We start from the raw sequence: 18,886 nt of genomic DNA on the forward strand, positions 1-18,886 counted from the left end.
CAAGAAGAAAACCCGAGCGATGGAAGGAGAAATAAGAAATTGGGCCCTGAGGTTGCCTCCGTTACACAAAAAGCACAAACCCACGCCGGCGCTGCAGGGCAGCGGTTCGGAGCTGGGCCCGGCGCAGCCTGAGGTGTTTGGGCGGGAACGGGCCCGCGGGGCCGGGGCCGCTGCCGCCTGAGGGAGGCGATGGCGGCGGGGAGCGGCCGTGACGAGCCCGCGGGGCCGGGGCCGGAGCCGTTGCCGGCACAGGGGTGCTGGGGCGGCCAGGAGCCGGCAGCGCAGGTAGGCCGGGGAGGGCCGGGGCAGGCCGGGCTCCGTGTCCGGGGGTGTTCGGGGCTGCTGAGGGTTGGAAGGCTGCGTGTTGCTTTACATGTGGTCAGTGCTCATGGCAGGTGTGTGTTTGTTTGTTTGTTAGTTCTGTTCACACAAACGTGTGCTGGAAAGTCATGAGGAAACTCCCAAATGTCTGAAGAAAAGCCTTTTCAAACTATCTCTTGACAAAATTTTCTGTGGTCTTTGCTAAAATGTGTGGGAGCTTGATGTGCTGCCCTTTGGTGCCCCAGAATCAAGAAAACAAGTGTTTGAGAGGCTTGTGAGACTTAAATATTACCTTTCATGACAGGAAGAAAGATTTGGAAACCAAACCAATAAGAGCTTATTTCCCTTCCAGGAAAAAACAAAATCCACATCCATCAACCTTTCTTAACCAGATTTGGTAATTCTTCTCTGGGCTATTACCAAGGAGAGGATGTGAACTCAGACAAGTGGAACATTAAAATATTCTTTGGTTCTTGCTTTCATGCTCCCCCTCGTGGACTAAGCTGTCAAAATTAATTCCAAGGGAAAACATTTCTAAAGTTCCCTCTGTTCCTTTACAGATCCATTTTAAAATTCTGAGAGGACACAGTGATACAGTGAGCTCCTGCCATTTTTGCTTTGAAGACACAAAAATACTTTCATGCTCTTATGATAGAACAGTGAAGCTCTGGGTATGTTATGAATGCAGAAACAACAAATAAAAAAATCTTAAAGCTGAAATCAAACAAGGAATGTTATACAGGCCTGGAGACTGAATCATCAAGGAGTCTTCTGAAGATACGTTACTGAAGTTTAAAAACAGCAACTGTAAATGATTTTGCAGTCACAGATAAATAGTAAACCAGCTATTCTTTGACATTAAAGCATGACTCTTGTAAGCATATGTAGCATGTACTGAATCAGAGCTCTAGTTTATTAATATTTTAAAACTGTAAGTTAATATACAAAGCTACTGGTTTTCTGCTGAAAGTTCATTTTCCTGAGTTGTTTATGTATGTGGCTTTTTGTAGAGGAGAAGCAGAAGTTAGGGATCACACAGTTGTTAGCAGCGTGGCTGTGGTGTTTTCTTACTTGTCGCTTGCTTTTTCCTTTTGTTTAAATCTTCATTTGCACCCTTTATTTTCTTGCTCCTCCAAGTTTTATGTAGTTAGCTGAGGTTTCCCTAAAATTCCAGCCACCCTGGACAGGGCAATGGTGAGATCTGAATGTGGGAATTGTACAGATCCTGGGTGACCAAACCTAAATTTAGTCTAAAAGATAGCTTGGGGACATACAGTTATGTCAGCCCTTGCATTTTATGCAAGTAAATGACAATGTAGCTGTGGTAAATTAATTGCAGGCATTCAGATCTGGCTTATATTGCACAGTCATTACTTGCTTCAAGAATTGGTAAAGAGTTACAGTAATGCCTTAATATGATAGGAATACAGATGAAACAGGTTTTCTGCCATAATCCAGACATACTGAAAAAAAACCAAGAACCCCAAAAGTGTAAGAAGTCCAGGCAATTTTCAAGTTAGCACCATTATAGTATCAAAGAGATATCAGTGGCTGGATCCAAGGAATCAGGAAGTCCAGAATGAAGAAAATCCCATACTTTAATGATCGGTTCCAAAGTAAATAAATGTGGAGTTCTTAAGCAAATATTGTAGATAAAAATAAGTGTATCTTGATGTGTTAGTCATGACATTTACAGTTTAATAACTGTCAGATTGACAGTTCCAAACATTCCTGCTTTGTCTGAACTCAGAGCTGGAACTTGTATTTTTCTATCTTTAGCAAAATGTTATTCAGCTGTCCTAGATGTAAGTAAACTGAAATCAAGACCCAAAAGAAAGAAGATAATCCATTATATTTTTAATCACAGTAGATCCACGAATGTTCTTTTTGCTGGAAAGGCTCTAATGTGCCACTTGCTTGAAGTGTGGAAGGATCAATCTGTCTAATAAATGTGATCTGTATAATTTTAATCTAAGAAAGATTCATTCAACAATTGTTGATCAATACTTACTTTTAACAATGTCTAAAAGTGTTTGCCTGAGTATTAGGAAGTTTCTGATAGCAATCTATAGGCAAGATGACATTCATTTATTTTGATAAGCTTAATTTTGTCTGGACAAGCCTAATTTCCCCCTCTCCAGGAAAAACTGAAATGATTAGAATTTAGGAGAGTGTGAAGGACTTGGTTGGGGGGTGGGGGTACGCCAGCCCTGACAATTTCACTTTGGAGTTTTCTGTTTGGTGTTTTTTTTCCTTTGAAAGAGTAGAAATCAAGTGATCAAGTGCACTGAGAAAGCATTTGAAGTTCCTCTTGAGAACAGGCAGTATCTCACTGATAGTCCACACATCTTTTGGAAAACAAAGATTAATAGGGCGCACCACAAAGATGAGATCGGTCTAGAGGGCGGCTGTGACTGCAAGGCTTTTTTGACTCAGAATAATAGAACAAGAGCACATGGTAACTTTGATATATCTGTTTTTCCTTTGGTCTTAGAGACATTCCTAATGGTTGTAGTGTCAGTTGTTACATCTGTAGTGCATTGACACACATTCAGAAAATATGCGAAAAAGTCAAAAATTAATTTACTGTCCGTCCAATTTTGTCTGTTATGGAGAGGTGCTGGGTTAGCAGGAAAGCTCCTTTAAGTGGAAGTCCTTGAGAGGAAGCGGCTCTAGATCTGAGACTGGACACTTGATCTTTAAAAGGGGAGTAGTAATCAAAGGTGCAGATTTTGATCTCATTTTGAAGAGAAATGAACGAACACATACACAATAAATGGTGTTGATATTTCCCGCTTCCAGACTGATTCTGAAACCTCTTGGTACTTATGCAAACAAAAATCTAATTGAAATAATTGTGTTAATCATGGAAATAGAAGATTATCTACCTAGATGAAGGTATGATGTCTGATCCTGTGATACTTTGGTCTGTGAGTTACTCTGCATGTCAGCAGTCCTCCTGTTTTATTTTGGTTTGATGTTTACAGTTGGCACTACGATCCATTTGTAAAAGTCTGTATTTTTATTTTATTGCTTAAGACCTTTAGGGCTTCACTCATGGGTTAGACTTCAGTATGCTTCGGACATTATACACATGTGACAAAAAGACAGCGCCTTTCTGAAATAACTTAAAATCTCTGTAACAGACTAAGTAGATAGAAGATGATGAGGAAATAGAACTGCCACAGGTTGCACCAGGAGACGTTTAGATTCAATATTAGGAAAAATTTCTTCACTGAAAGGGTAGTGAAGCACTGGAACAGGCTGCTGAGGAAAGCGGTTGAGGTGTTTAAAAGATGTGTAGATGAGATTCTTAGGAACATGGTTTAGAGGTGGGCTTGGCAGTGTTAGCTGGTTGGACTTAGATGATCCTCCAGGTCTTTTCCAACTGAAATGATTCTATGCTAAATGAACCAGTAATGCAGTATGGGTCATCATCTCATCACTTCAGCAATCTGTTGATTGCTGTTTTAGGAATCACAAAGCAGACATTTAAATGGGATTTTGTATTATGAGAGAGATTTCCAGTTATTTATAGGCGCCTCCTTCAAAACATGAAGGACAGCAAAGGGGAACTCATAAAGTTTGCAAATGCGACAACTGAGTGACAAAGGCTGGCATCAAAGGTAGGGCAGAAGGGAGATGATGTCTGAGGAAAAATCACAAAGAACTTTGTATTTGAAGACAAGAGGCTTGTGTTTGGTTGGGAACGGGGAATCCATGAAGGAACGCAAGCAGGGAATGGCATAATACAGGCAGTAGAAGGAAATCTGTGGAAGCATTGCACATGGATACAAGCAGGGGAGACTATTTGTGAAGAAAATGATGTTGCAACAGTTGATGCAGGGGTGGTCTTGAGATTTTGAGTTTTAACTATGTGAATGAAAATGGAAAACCATACATTAGTTCATTTTCTTAATGAACTTGCCAGGTGTTAGGTGTGGACACGGATGTGAGAGTCTAAGGAGAACTCTTTCCAAGAAATTTTTGGTGAAAACCATTGTGATGGGAAGGAGATAAAATAGAAGTCTGGGTATGATAGATGAAGGAACTCTGTTTCAGTCAGTCCTGAAATTAAAAGAAGGAATAGAGAGTCGGAGATTTTAAGAGTAAAGTAAGACTAAGTTGACTGATTTAACAAGTTTTGTTTTCCCTTATTTTGTGATGCTTTGTATGTTTTTACAATTTAGCAAAGCACTTCCTCATCAAACTCATTTGGTTTTATTCAAGGATGTTGAGGAATGTTTTCCTATTCGAGTTCTTGAAGAAGCACACATTGCCCCAATTTCTGAGTGCAACTTGACTCCTGATGACAGAAGGTGATAATTTTCTGTCTTAATTTATTAAAACAAAAAAAGGTGATGGTTTTTGTGATTTCACGGTTCAATTTCAGTGCCTGCGGAAACAGTACGGAATTTAGAACAAATAAGTTACTTCTTCAGTCCTTCCTGTGGTTTCCTAACTTGTACTACATCAGAGCCAAACTTCTTTCTGAAGTTTGTGCTTTTGTGCTCTTTTGTGCTCCATTCTAAGTCATTCTGTTATCATTTTGTCTTACATTTGCCTGCCTCCATATGTTCCTCCTACTTCTCTCCATCCTTGCACTTTCATTCCTGCTCTCCAGACTCTGCAGACTGTTTACTGCCAGACCCCTTTATCCACATAAACAACCGTAAATCTCAACTTGTTCTCACCTACGATTTGTACAGGAGCTCTTAAATCTTTTCTGGTTTGCATATGATGTCTTCTGAATTGTATTGTCTTAAATGCACGTTGGAGTAGTCTGATTGATAGATTATGGCCTCTTTTAGGGCAAAGGACTTGTCTAATTCTGTTTCTGAGTTATATGGGGCTGGAAGTCCATCTTTGCCTTATGTTCCAAAAGAGGTATATAGATATGTATCACTTGTATAAAAGAACAACAATGAATTAGCCAAGGTTCAGGGGTTCATCTGTCAGTGGAATTTATACCTTCATAAAAGTTCCTTCTGTCTGTATTGTTTATTAATATTCTATAGCCTTTCCATTAAGCCTGTCTTGTCAATTAAAGAAGAAATCTTAATCCGGTGTCAATCTGAGGACATAATAATTAAAACAACTGCAGCGTATATTAACATTTGGTTAAGTAGGTCATGCAGTGCCTCCTGGGACACTATGTCTGGTACGTTTTATCATTAAGTCATAGTTTCAATCAATTTTTATCAGATTGTGGAGTTGACTGATCAGTTTTTTGATCACTGAGTGGTACACAGGCTATGTTGCCTATGGCAATTGTGTATATTTTTGAAAATTGCTAAACAGTAACTAAAATGCCATTGTGTGCAGCCCTGGAAATAACTTTCCGGTCAAAAATGCTACTAGTTCATAAACTTCATGTGGTCTTTTGCATTACATGTTTTTGCGTAGGAGCAGAGATTGTGTTGGTGGCAGGAAGTATACACATGTGGAGAAAATAAAAATATTTTAATAGCATAATTGTAATTTTAGTTGCTAGAATGTTAATGCATCGAGTTGCTTGGGCAAAATGTATAAAAGTGGTGGTTTATGAACTTTATCAAAATAAAAAGCCATAATGGTAGTATAAACACTTGTTACATCCAGTAACATTCAATATACATATTATTTTAGATATTTGAAATATTTTAATAAAACTGTGTGAGGGAAAAGTTTTTGACCTCACATTTAGTGGAAACCTGCCAGTTTTAGTAAACTCTGCTGAATAGCTTTGTTGTCTAATGTGGCTTTGTGTTTGTGCACAGCAGTGTTTGTGGTAAAGAGTTACCCAGCAACATAACCCCTGAAAATCAAAAAACCTACTGACCAGAACACTTCACATTAATTAAACACATCATAATGGCTTTAAAATTATTCTAATGTTAGAAATAATTAAGTATATTGTAATAGATGAAATGAAATTGAGTTGACTGCTTGCACTGGAAATTACATTCATGACTTTTATTATTAATTTCTATCTGAAATATAAATAATCCTTTTTTCAACTAAGCTGTGCAATAATTTTTGCTGTAGCCTTTAAATATTCATATCGATTTTAAATTAGTGGGTGTGAGGATGTAAAATCATTGTCAGAATTAAATGCTGTTATTTATTTTTAAAAATACCTTCTTATAAGTTAAAACATTCATTGCTGTTTTCATTAATGTCATTTTTAGGGTGGTAACTTCATCATATGATAAAACAGTCAAGGCTTGGGATATGGAAACAGGAAAAATGCTTGTATGTATCCTTTTGAATGCATCTTGCAGAAGGTACAACTGTAAAATTCAGATGTATTGCTTTGTTATTGGTAAATAACAACACACAACATTCTTTGTTAGCACAATATAATATAGTTAGGGTAGGCAGACTTGATTTTTAGTCGTGGTTTTGGTACTGATAATTACTTGATCTTGGGTCAGTCTCTTGATGAACGTGTCTCAGTTATTTCAGATACAAATAGGTATGACAATAATAACCTGTCTCAGAAGATACATTTAAGATTGATTAAAGTAACATATTAAGATCTGAACAGAATGGCCTTGTCTAATTTTAAATTTATTGCTAATGCAAAAGTAGAAAAAATTGATATAAAGACATCTATCAGCTTTTACCAAAGCAAAGTGGAATCAAAAGCCTTCTTTCTGAATCTGCTTGCAGATTATAGAGCATCTGCTGTAAAACTCTCTCTAACCTTCCAGCATGTTTGTAAAACCTTCTGTTTTCTCTTTAGTGGACAGTAGAACATGAAGGCATTGTAACTTCATGTAATATTTCTTGTGATGCTAGATATGTGGTTTCTGGTTCAGACAAAGGAAATACCATATACATTTTTGATGCAATGAGTGCAACAGTAGTGGCACGCATCCCAGGTAAGACTTTCAACTTTTACATCTTGTTTATGCATCTCTTGAGGTTTTGTTTATTTCTTACAAAAATGGAGAGAATTAATTCAGTTCAGTTCAAAAGTCCTTAGTCGAGAAAGGCAAAATAAACTTATCTGTAAGACATTGAACCCGGTATTTTTCAGAATAGGTTTTAAAAAGGAGATAATGGGCCAAAATTAGACCAACAATAATTCTTTTTTGAAGGTGATTTCACTAGTGAGCCCTCAATTCCGTGAGGCTGCCACTCAGGATTGCTGGTTAGGGAGTTTGCCATCCCTGCAGAATCAGCTTCAAAATATATGAGGAGTTTTAGAAATGTTAAATTACCATATGGTAACAGTATTACTGTGAATCAGAGCCTGATGTTAAAATCATTTGGATTTAAAAATAAAAAGAACTGTCTCTGTTAGATGACACTGTCAGGACATACTTCATACTTGTTTATATTATTTTAATGGACCTATTTGCATTCTCAAAGTATAATTATTTGATTAAGTGCTCCCCAAGAGCCTGAGCAGTTAACTGTCATTGGAATTATGGGGCCGCACTTCTGAACTTGTTTCCAGGAATGGAGCAGAGAAATAAGTTACTACAGGGCAGGACGTGTATTTCCATTGTCATATGTTGAATACCTGGGTACAGGTTAGTATTTCCTACTATCTGCAGTTACACTGGGGCCTCTCATCAAGAGGCAGGTGAGGAGGTGTCCTGGCCAGCGAAACAGAAAGTTTGAAACTGTGGTGGTTTGGAAATAGACTGATGGAAAGATGCTGTGGGTAGTTCTGCCTTTCAGACCTGTGTTCTGAGGTCCAGATGTAATTATTCAAAATAGTGAGTAGTTTAATGTGATGTTTTTTCTATAGGTCATCACAAAAGTACAATCACAAGATGTTGTTTTGACCCTGATAACCAAAGAGTGACTTCAGTATCATACGATAAGTCCATAAAGCTATGGGATATGATAACACGATCCACCTCAGTTACAATTAATGAGTAAGAAACAATACTATAGTTAATTATCCATGGCATTATTTGCATCTTTCACAATTATCAGTAAGATTTATGCTAAGATTTGTACTAGAGAAAACTAATAATAATTGTTTAAGTAATACACAAGCAAATAACATATATAGAAAGTGTGAATAAAATGGTCCGCTCAAGCTTCCTGCTGTAAATAATTGAATAAATGTATTTTGATTACTGTAAGCATTTCTGGTGCTATTTTTTAGAGCTTCTAGTTTCTTGGGTATATATAGAGGCAGAAGATAGCATATGCAATATGGTACTGCAGTGTAAACTTCTCATTCTAATTTCTTCTAATTAGGAAAAATGTATAATCATTGATGAATGAGGACATAAAATATTACTTAGAGTAGTGAAGTCTTTAAAAACATTATGGAGTGAAGCAAAATAATACAGAGGAAAAGGAGAAAATATATCTAGATATTGGGAACTGATAATTAATCTCAGGTTCTTCCAGAATATTTGGTGATAATGAGGTTTTGCACTGCAACCAGATCACCCTTCATAAAATTCATGGGCCTCAGAGCAACCACAGAATGATCTACTCTGCTCCTAATGAGCTCCAGTGAAGACCTCACAGACTTGCAAACAATCTGTTCCGTTGCCTCACTGTGTTAATCATTAGAAAGATTTTCCTAAGGTGGTCAATTTTGGCTGCAGCTTAAGCTCATTTTTCTGTTTAGATCCCCTTCAGACATGGAGATCAGATTATTCCCTTGTTTTCTTCTACGTGTTTTTATATATCCAGGAACTTCAGTTATATCTGCCGAGTCATCTTTTCAGTAGTTTAAACTACCCTTATTCTTTTAATGTTTAATTATTATTTCCTATTTTACTGACCATTCTTCTCGTTGATCTTTCCAATTTGTTCACATTGATCTTGCATTATATGGCTCTATAATGTGAACAGTGTTCCTCCTAACTGGCAACAAATACAAACAAATTATTACCACATGCTTCTCTGTGGATCTGCCTCTGTTCATACATCCTGGCTTGAGATTTACTCTTTTTTGACAGGAGTCAGTATTTTTTGCATCCTTTTTTGCAGAAGTGTGATATAGTTCATTGTTCCCACCCCTTATCTGTGCAATAGATTATTTATTTATATGCTACTACAAAATGTCAGACTTGACAAAATTGAACTGATCAGGCAGATTGCTTATTAGATCATTGATTGAACCCTGTAAGACTCCTACAAACTGCAGTGACAACAGCATTGTTTCCTATACAGACTGTTATAACCCTTTTATTTTCTTGGTATTTTCTTCAATTTGTGAAGATAATTTTGGATTTTAATCTTCTCCCTTGTATAATTGCAGACTGTCTTTGGCTTAGTTTTGTATCTGTACTCTTTACCTCATTATCTACATCGTTAATGGAAATATGAACTAGGACTGGATTCAGGGCAGATGCTGTGGGCCCCAGCTCATTATGTATTTTCATCTTCACAGTGAACCAATTATGGCCACTCTCTGAGTGCAGAGATCCTTTTTCCAGATAATTTTTCCTTATATGCTTTTGGAGAAGGTTGTGCCAGTGCCAGAAGCCTTGCTCAGCATGATCTCCTGGGCCTTCACATGCTAAACTCTCATATCTCTCACTGAACTCAGTAATACAGTAAAAACATTATGTCAATTTAGGATATTGTTATCATTTTAAGAAGGAAGTATGCAACAATAGAGATGTCAAATCAACCATTAAAATATCAGTGGCTTTAAATAAACTCAACCAATCTAGCTTTGAATTCTTAAAACAATAATCAGAGAGAGAGTCTGCCTTTAAACACTGTAATAAAATTGTATTTGAAGGATTAGGAATTACTTTGGATGGGAAATTCAATCTGCAACATTGTAATGTTTCTTTTAAATTGGAGCGACTACAGCATTGTTTCCTGTAAGAGATGCTCGTAATCCTTTTCCCACTGTGGATTTCAGCAAGCACCAGAGTCCTCACGCAGTTCTGGAACATCCAGATTTCTTTTCTGATGGGTACCACTGCTTCCAAAATTAGACTTTAGTTTAGAATTGTTTAAGCTTTTTCCTCTGAATGTTTGAGTTGACATTTGCAGGTAAAGATAGATGCATGCTATTTATTTAATGAAAAATGGGTGGCTTTTTTTTTTTTTGGTAGTTTAGTAAAATGTGGCTGTATTGTAGGTGCTGAACGATTTCTTGTTAAGCTACATTAAAAAAAAATAGCCAGTCACTTAGCAGCTCTAGGGTTCAGTCCTGCACAATGACCTGCTCCAATAAGGGGTATAAGCCCAGGTTGGCTGTGAGGTTGTAAGCAGCTCCAGAGACTTTACAGAACTATTCATATGGTCAAAATTCAGAACATGCTTATGACGCTTTACGGTATGCAGACAGGGTGCTCGGTGCTGCGGGAGGCTCTGTGGAGATTTGTAGGGGTTACGAAAGCTCACTCTTCCCATGTTCTTCAATTGTGTTTCAGGGGACACAGCAATGCTATCTCAGATTGCTGCTTTACCTCTGATGGTCATTACTTGTGCACAGCATCCTGGGACAAAAGCTTAAAAGTATGGGATAAAAAAGCAGGAGAACTTCAGTGTCATGAGCGCATTTCCTTGAACCAAGGACATGAGGGTTCTGTAAGTTCCTGCCTTTTTAGCCAAGATGGTGAGTTATCTTAATACTAGCGCATGTTGTATCTCAGCACTTATGTATGGGACATCTCAGGTTAACCACGAGTGATCACTCTGATCATGTAGATAATTAGTTCATTATTTCCAAGATAATATGTTTAATTATGAGAAAATGATGTTCATGTAAATTGAAGTTGATGGTCTGTATTCTGTCTTAACCAGGCAACTGGGACACTTGCTTCATTGATATACCCATCAAGAGATATAATAAAAAAATAATAGTGGAGTAGAACCACAAAACTGTGTTAGAATAGAGACTTAGCACTTGTGGATATTCTCCTGATATTAGTTAGCTGAAAAATATGTTCAGTAAATACTGTACTGACCTGTATTAATTAGGAAAACGTGTCTGTCTTTGGTATTACCCCCCGAAAGTAATGTTACTTCACAGCTCAAGCAACACTGTACTTCTGAAAAACTTTATGGATTTTCTCAGCTACACTGATGGAGCATATAAACTACCATGCTCAGAGTTCCTGATATTTGTGATTAGTAGCCTAATGGGCTGTTGTCTTCTGCAACTTCACATCTGAATAGTCCAGTAAAGAAGATTCCTGAACTGGTGGCAGCAGGTTAATCTGCACTCATACCCAAACAATGATTCCGAGTGAGGCAACTCAAATAAATGAATAGCAGCTCTGGGGGGAAAAAACCTACCTGTGGCTTGAAGATATGCAAATGTGGTTAGGCCTGTGAATATTGGAATGTGAAAGCATGCTTTCCACACTAACCTCAACTTTTTTGTTTTTATTCACATTTGACCTAACAATTCTGAAAGTATCTTTCAACAAGTTCTCTCTTTGATTTTCTGAGTAAACAAAATTTTCATGTGGAATAAATTCCACTCAGTTGTGTTTGCTAAACTTATGTATCAATATTTACAAAATTAAGAACAAGTAGCCAAAAGGAACTTCTACTATCTTGTTAAAGCATGACTAATATCTCATTATTTAAATTCTCTTATACAGTCTGACTCACTGTTAGAATGACTGTCTTTTATTAGTCTGTATGACAAAGCAAAGATAAAATACAGCATTCTGATTTTACATTTCAGCATCGCTTGTCGTGTCTGGCGGATATGACAAAACTATAGCTATATGGGATACAGATGCAGGCTATAAAAAGCTAAGCTTAAAGGTACTGAGCTCTTATTTGGTCACTAGTTTGATGAGAAAGTGCAAAACCTATTGCTGGTTTAAAAGCATTGTATATTTCATTATCTGACAAATTCCCTTGCCCATCCTCTTTAGATACAGGCAGGAATATCTCTTGGATTTCTGTGATTTAATTTCCTACAACACTTATATTCTTATACGATTAGCTACAAAGATATTACCTTTGTCAGTTAGTTGCTAATAAGCTGTTACGTTTCTCCTCTTATGAACAAGCTCATTATGAACAAACCCATCTGGAAGATCTTAGAAAAGACTACTTTCCTTCTAAACCTTGGGCTTAAAAATATCTTTCAGCTGCTGTCACGTTCAAGATAGCATATGAGAGAGCTCAGGAGCTTGTGCCTCACACCCATTACCTTGAGTGTAAACTCGCCTGCCCTCCATAATTGGAACTGTATTGATTAAATCTGTTAAGCAGTAACAGTGTGTGTTCTCCACCAGCATCAGTGCTTTACAGAATACAACCACTGCAAATTTCCCAGTTCATAGCACTCCCTGTAACTCGGTTTCCCATAAAAAAGAAGGCATCTGTTTAAAAGCTAATATCTTTGTAACTATGGAGAATTCCCATTTAGTATTTGTGCTTGGTATAATTATACTCTGGGCTTATAACTAAATTTAAAAACATTTTTAAAATATTCTGCTACAAACCCCATGGTTTATGTATGCACATTTGACTACTTCTTGGTGCTGGAAAAGTACATGTTCATCTTTTTATCGTATTTCTCAGGTGTGGCATTTGTCTATCAAAATGACACCGTGCCTTCCTAAACTCTAGGAACTTTATCTGTTACTACCAATTTTGTTTGAATAACCTTCCTAGCTGAAGTAAATAATTTAGTAATTAATTTTAGATTTTGACCTGTTTCTGTTCTTAACCTCCACTCGGCTGTGCTGCTGTTGTCAGCAGGAGGATATCCCATACAGCTGTGCACCTTGGCCGGCTTTCAGAACTCGTTTCCTTCCCTTAACATGGGAGGAGACCGCTGTCTGTTCCCACAGCTCTTGCCTTCATTATCATGTGATAAACAGCCTCACGTTTTTTTACAGTCCTTTATTAAATTGTTTAAAAAATAGGAAAGACCTGTGCTTAAATGGAGCTTAAACCCATGGTAAGTGTATAGTTGTCATTCTTCTGAGGGCTGTAACTGGTGGTCTGCTTACCAGAGACTGTAACAGCCGTTCTTTTCAGGTATATGTAAGAAAGTATGAACTTCAAAGCAACATTTTTTTTCTTGACTGGACATGAGGCAGTCTAGATAAGAACTGTCTCACTGCATTTCAAAGTGGATTTATAGTACAAATGGTTTGTTTTATTATAATAAAAATAATAAAGTTTTTTTCCTTGTGTTATAGTTAAATTTTGCATTACTGTAGGGCCATTGCGACTGGGTAACAGACGTTGCGATCAGCAAAAACAAGAAATGGATTCTTTCAGCCTCAAAGGTAATCACTAACTCCTGATGTGCTTTCCAGAGTATCTTATATATGGACACGAAGATCTTGTCCCTCTTTTTCAGCTTTTTTAAAAATGAAGTTTAACAATTATAAAGTTGCTCATAACAGTGCTAAGTTGTAATCAGTATTTACCTCAAGTAATTACAGAAAAACCTTAAAAGAGATTGATAAGTATGTTTAATTTTGGTTATTTTACAATGTGCAGGCAGTTTAAGATTGTTAAAGATTGTTTCCAAAGACACGATGGTATTTAAATGTGAGAGAGTGTAGCACTCATCTGATGAGATGAGATTTCATCCTTATGGATATTATATATAAGTTACTCTTTTGGTAATATGCAAATACATCAAAAGAATTCATCTTTTTCTCAGGATTCTACTTTGAGATTGTGGAATATTGAGAAGATGAATCATATTCCTTCAGTGATAGACACAAGAAAAGCAAGAGGCTCAAAAATTGCTCAGGTGCTGTCACTTTGGTTTTTTTAGCCACACCTCATATTTTACTCAGAAATAAATCTGAGTGCTAGAGGAAAGCTGTCAGATTTCTAGGCTGAAAACACAATTTTGTTGTGTTTGTTCTCTCTGCAAAAATTGTCAAATCATTTTGGGGGGGTAGGATGTAGTAATAACAGTACTTTAAAAAATTTATTTTGGTAAGGACATAAATTTTCATATGCAGGTACTTCTTTTTTTGGTTTTAGAAAACACAGCCACATATGCATACTTTAAAAAAAATAAACTTACTTGGGTTTTCTACACCTGGTGCTCTGTGGAGTAATTGGTCACTTATATAGGAGTGTTACTAAACCAAGGCAGGTAATATGCATGTGCTCCTGGACATAAATCAGCCTCTATGAATTGTGAGGAGTGTCTTTTTAAAGCTGAGATTGTATGTATTCTGATTTTTAAAACATAAATTATAAATAGGTTTTAGGAAAGAAGAACATTAACAAGGTTAATGGTATCAAAACACTTTTTATTACATATGTTTTTTATATATATGTGCCAGCAATGCAAAGGTGTACATTGCCAAAAGTATCAATTAACAGAAAATTGTGAATATGGTTAAAATTGTTTTTGCAATACCTAAAGCATACCAAACAACCAGAAAAATGTCTTTTTTTGGATAAGTTTAATGAGTAGTGAATTGGGAATAACTTATGTTGACTCTGATAGAAGTGGATTAAACTTCGTAAGTATGTGTAGTTAAAAGAAAAACTTCTTCATACTGACTACAGTGGGTTAATATTTAATCTAAAACTATTGTTGTGTATCAGTTTTCCTTTTTTTTAGTTTTTGTTTCTCCATGTCTCCTTTAGTAAGATAATGGTCAGGTTAGAAAAAAAGGGAACAAAAAAAGCCCCAAGCCTCCTAGTGGTAACCACCAAGACAGCCGCTAAAAACTGGATACCTATTAAGCCATTCACAAAGTAAAATATGATACTGTATTAGTTGAAAAAAGTAATATCAGGGTTCACATAAAATATGGCTTTATTCAGGAAAAACCCTCCAACACAGGAATGACTTTTGAGCAGCACTCTCTGTGTCAAGTTTACGACAGCTGTACACAGTCAGTGCATCTCAAAAATCAGGCCTAGATATACGTGTGTGTATAGAGCTGTACCTTCACGAATGAAGTAATGCACACCTGTCACTGAAGTGCCATTTTTTGCTATATTTACACCAGTGTGAAGAATGTGAAAAATCTTTCTTATGCCTGCAGTGTAGCGACTCTGAAATGACATCCAAGTGTGTGTTCTGTCGTCTGTCTTCTCCACTGGGAGAAACTTTGCCATTCCCACCTTCCGTTTCTCCTGATGTTTAAATTAATCTAGCAGTCTTGGGATGTCGGCACATTTAAGTATAAATGGAGTGTCTGTATATCTTTATGTAATACATGTATAAAGCTAAGACTTTCCTGTAATCTGGCTCTAACTTAGTGTTCTGTATGAAGAATAATAAAATACATTGTACTAATCCATTAAATAGCCACGATGTATGAGGTAAAGAATAAAATCCCCAGGAGTAGAAATCTTATTTATGCTGCATGGTACTAGCGAATAAAACTACTTGTTGTCCTTTGGAAAATTTTAAACAATTTAAAGTGAATATACTAGTTCCAAGTTCAATTTACTAAAGAAAATGTGTGGATATGTAAATTATTGACAGGTTTCCTTCCATTCTTTAGATAAACCATTCTTCTTTACTAGGGCAAAGAAAGAAAGAATCTTTGCCATCAGCGTACAGCAGAAAGAGTTTTATGAGTAGAACCATGAATAAGACCATGACCTTTTTTCTAACTTGCTGCTGTATCCCTTATAAAAATGTTGTAAAGGAGCTTTCAGGCATTGAGAGTAAGTTAATGGTTCATGTCTGACGTGGTGCAGCACCACTGAGTTCTGTGCAATAACAGTTGCCCCCAGCAAGGAGCTGCGTATTCTGCCCTTTCATAGGAGCAATCCCAAAAGGATTGTATCTGTTCAGTATATGTGAGAGTATCAGTTAGTGAAAGATGAAATGTTTCAAAATGTTTGGAAGCCTTATACCCAAAAGAGTGGTTTCAGCATTTTTTTCTAAAAGGAAACTTCAATTGGGGAGAATGGTTGGAACTGGGGATGTGACAGCCTGGAATGCAGTTAAGCTGTGGAATACAAAGAAATCTAAGGAGGTAGATTTCTTCCCCCCACCCCCCCTGCCTTGTTTGATTTGCGTAGCAATAATTACACTTGAATCCAAGGTTAAATGAAAAGTATTTCTAGGGAATAGTATGTTTTGTACAGATGTATGGCTTTGAATAAGTATTAGATGATAAATTGTATTATTTTCCACCATTCTTTTTTCCCTCTGTACTCCTTAATTAAATATTGTTTTGTTACAGAGGCTAAAAGAAAATGCCGTGTCTGTGCTCCTTATATGTGTGGTGGGGTTTTTTGTGTGTGTGTGTTTTCAGAATGTGCATGTTTTATTGCTAAATTAGTTTGGCTTTAGTTAGTAGTACTGAACTAATTTATGTATTTTAGAAAAGGTTAGTCCTGGAATAATTGTTGTATTAGGATTGAAAGTGTTCTTTATTTCTTTCTTTACCCTTTTCAGTTGGTAAAATCAGAGCTACGTTTTTTTTCTGTTGAAACAGGGAAAAAAAAGGCAGTTGCTCTATTGAGGCTTGGTTCATTTTGCATTAGTAATGTGAACAGGTTGAACATTTTCTTTTGAATGAATTTCATTCTGTTCCCCAAATTGAGAAAAACAAGGAAAAATGAATTCTTACGTTCTGCTTTCAATAAAATCAGTAAGTTTTATTACTCTTTGCTGTTATGTGTCCATTACCTGGTTAGTACTTGGGTGCCACATGAGTGAGCTCATCTCCAGCCCTGACCTGCTCTCCCCTGTAGCAGTATGTGCATGCTTGTGTGCAGTGTTGGTTTTGTGGAGAATTTGATAATTACAATTTATAAGAGGGGAGATTTATCTGCTTTTTTTCTGGCTCTTGTACCCCTGTAGTTTGGCTGATTCACTCAATCCCGGTACTTTCTTGATGAAAAAGTTGTAAGACTCTTTTAGAGCAAGTCAGTGTGGCTGCTCTTCTGTAGGAATTACCTGAGGAGTAACCTCTATAATCTGGCTGTAAATATGCTTTAAACACCTGTTAAATTGCCGAAGCAATCTCTGTGCTTTGCAGGTTCTGATTGGGCTCCAGGCCTGTGTACAGAGATGGTCCTTCCCTGCTGACCTGGGCTGCGGACCAGGCTGCACCTTGGTTCCTGGCTTATTGCTCATGGTACCGCCATCCGGTTCTTGTGGTGGCGCATCTTGCGCTGCCCTGCACAGATAACGGGCTGAAGGGCTGGGGCCCTGAGGGAAGGTGTTTTCCTGGTGGCAGCGTCAACTTCGTGTGAAGAATTCTAGTTAGCTCTGTAGGAAACAACACAAACCACTTTTTCTGATTATTTAGCTTGTAGGAACGTATGTGTGTTTGGTCAGGCACTCCAGTGTTACAAGTGCGCGGAGATCATAAAGCGCATAAGCAGTGTGTGCATACGCATATTGTGGTTTAATTTTTGCATCATTATGGATGATTACAGCAGGTGATTGAGGCCACATCTTCCCTTGGAGTCTCTTGCTGTGAGCCTTGGGCAATCGAGACACTGTGGCATAAGGCAGGACTGGAGCCTACCTGTAAGCAATTTTGCCTGAACGTTTTTTTTTTTTTATTTTAAATGCTGACGTTTATGTATTTTCCTTCGGTCTTTACCTGTGTTGTGCCAAAACACATGCTAACGCGTGTGTGCAATGCACAGCCCTGCGCAGAAGTTCCCCCGGCAGAGCCGCAGCCGCTCTTTCCCCGGCGGTTCAGGCTGCAGCACGAGGTGCTGTTCGCCTCGAGCTGCCGCTGCGTGTCGGAACCTCGGCAGGAGCTGAGCGGGACGGAGCCCCATCCTGCTGGCCTCTGGGCGCGGTGCCGGGCGGCGCGGGGCCGCGTTGGCAGCGGGGTCGGGTGGGGGCGGCGCCCGCGGTTACCGGAGCCTGGCGAGGGCGGGCGGACACCGAGGCTGTATAGGGGCCGTGTGGAAACTCAGCCTATCGCCTGGCGCCGTGGCTTAGTTGGTTAAAGCGCCTGTCTAGTAAACAGGAGATCCTGGGTTCGAATCCCAGCGGTGCCTGCGCGGGGAAGGTCTCTGCCTTTTGCGTGTGGGGGCTGCGGCGGGGCCGCCCGTGTGGCCGGGGCGGGAGGTGGGGAGGGAAAATCGGAGGAAAAACACTGTAATTTGTACGAAAATCAAGCCGACGACATTCAGGCAGCGCGTTGCGTGCCCCGGGCTTTCAGCCGGCTGCGGGCTCTACAGCTGAACTTAACGTTTCCACCACCCCCCTCCCGGGTTTTTACTCATATAGAGCCAGGAAAACGCCTCTCACAAATCTCTTTTTTTCTTGTCTCCAGATCTTCAGCTGGATACTGGACTACTCAGTCCAGCTGACTTCAGTGGAGCTACTGTTGTTCAAAAGTCTCCACAGGATTAAGGCCGTTAGCTATTCTAAGTAAATTTGTTTCCTAAATTGAGAGGTAGAGCAAGAAACCCAATAAACATACTCATCAATGGGATTGTGTGAAGTGCTTTAACGCATATGATAAAAAACAAACCTCTGTTAAAATGTCAGAATGCTAGTCACGCCAAAAAGGTTCTGTAGTATTTCTTATGTGAAATTCTACAAAGATAAGCTTCTAAGCTAGTTTAAAACTACTAAACGAATCGCTAACACGTAAGCTAGATGCGCATGTTGAGTGTGTGTGGTTTTTTGGTTTTGTTTTTTCTTTTATATTTACATGTGGGAATAAGACAGATGAAGCGTGCTTAAATCTAAACT

The 18,886-nt window shown here is 38.1% G+C and overlaps 1 protein-coding gene across 1 annotated transcript; it reads left to right on the forward strand.

Annotated features, from left to right (window-relative positions):
• Positions 1-189: 189 nt before the first annotated feature.
• On the forward strand, positions 190-15,347 carry WDR88 (WD repeat domain 88; the record flags this gene model as incomplete). The annotated part of the gene is made up of 11 exons (XM_082062953.1): positions 190-285; positions 882-992; positions 4,552-4,640; positions 6,492-6,555; positions 7,049-7,187; positions 8,066-8,195; positions 10,677-10,861; positions 11,942-12,024; positions 13,440-13,508; positions 13,892-13,984; positions 15,210-15,347. The coding sequence occupies 11 exons, from the start codon at positions 190-192 to the stop codon at positions 15,345-15,347; spliced, it is 1,197 nt and encodes a 398-aa protein (XP_081919079.1).
• Between the last annotated feature and the right edge of the window lie 3,539 nt (positions 15,348-18,886).

Source organism: Streptopelia decaocto (assembly GCF_964273445.1).
Source record: "Streptopelia decaocto genome assembly, chromosome: 11".
Classification (NCBI taxonomy): domain Eukaryota; kingdom Metazoa; phylum Chordata; class Aves; order Columbiformes; family Columbidae; genus Streptopelia; species Streptopelia decaocto.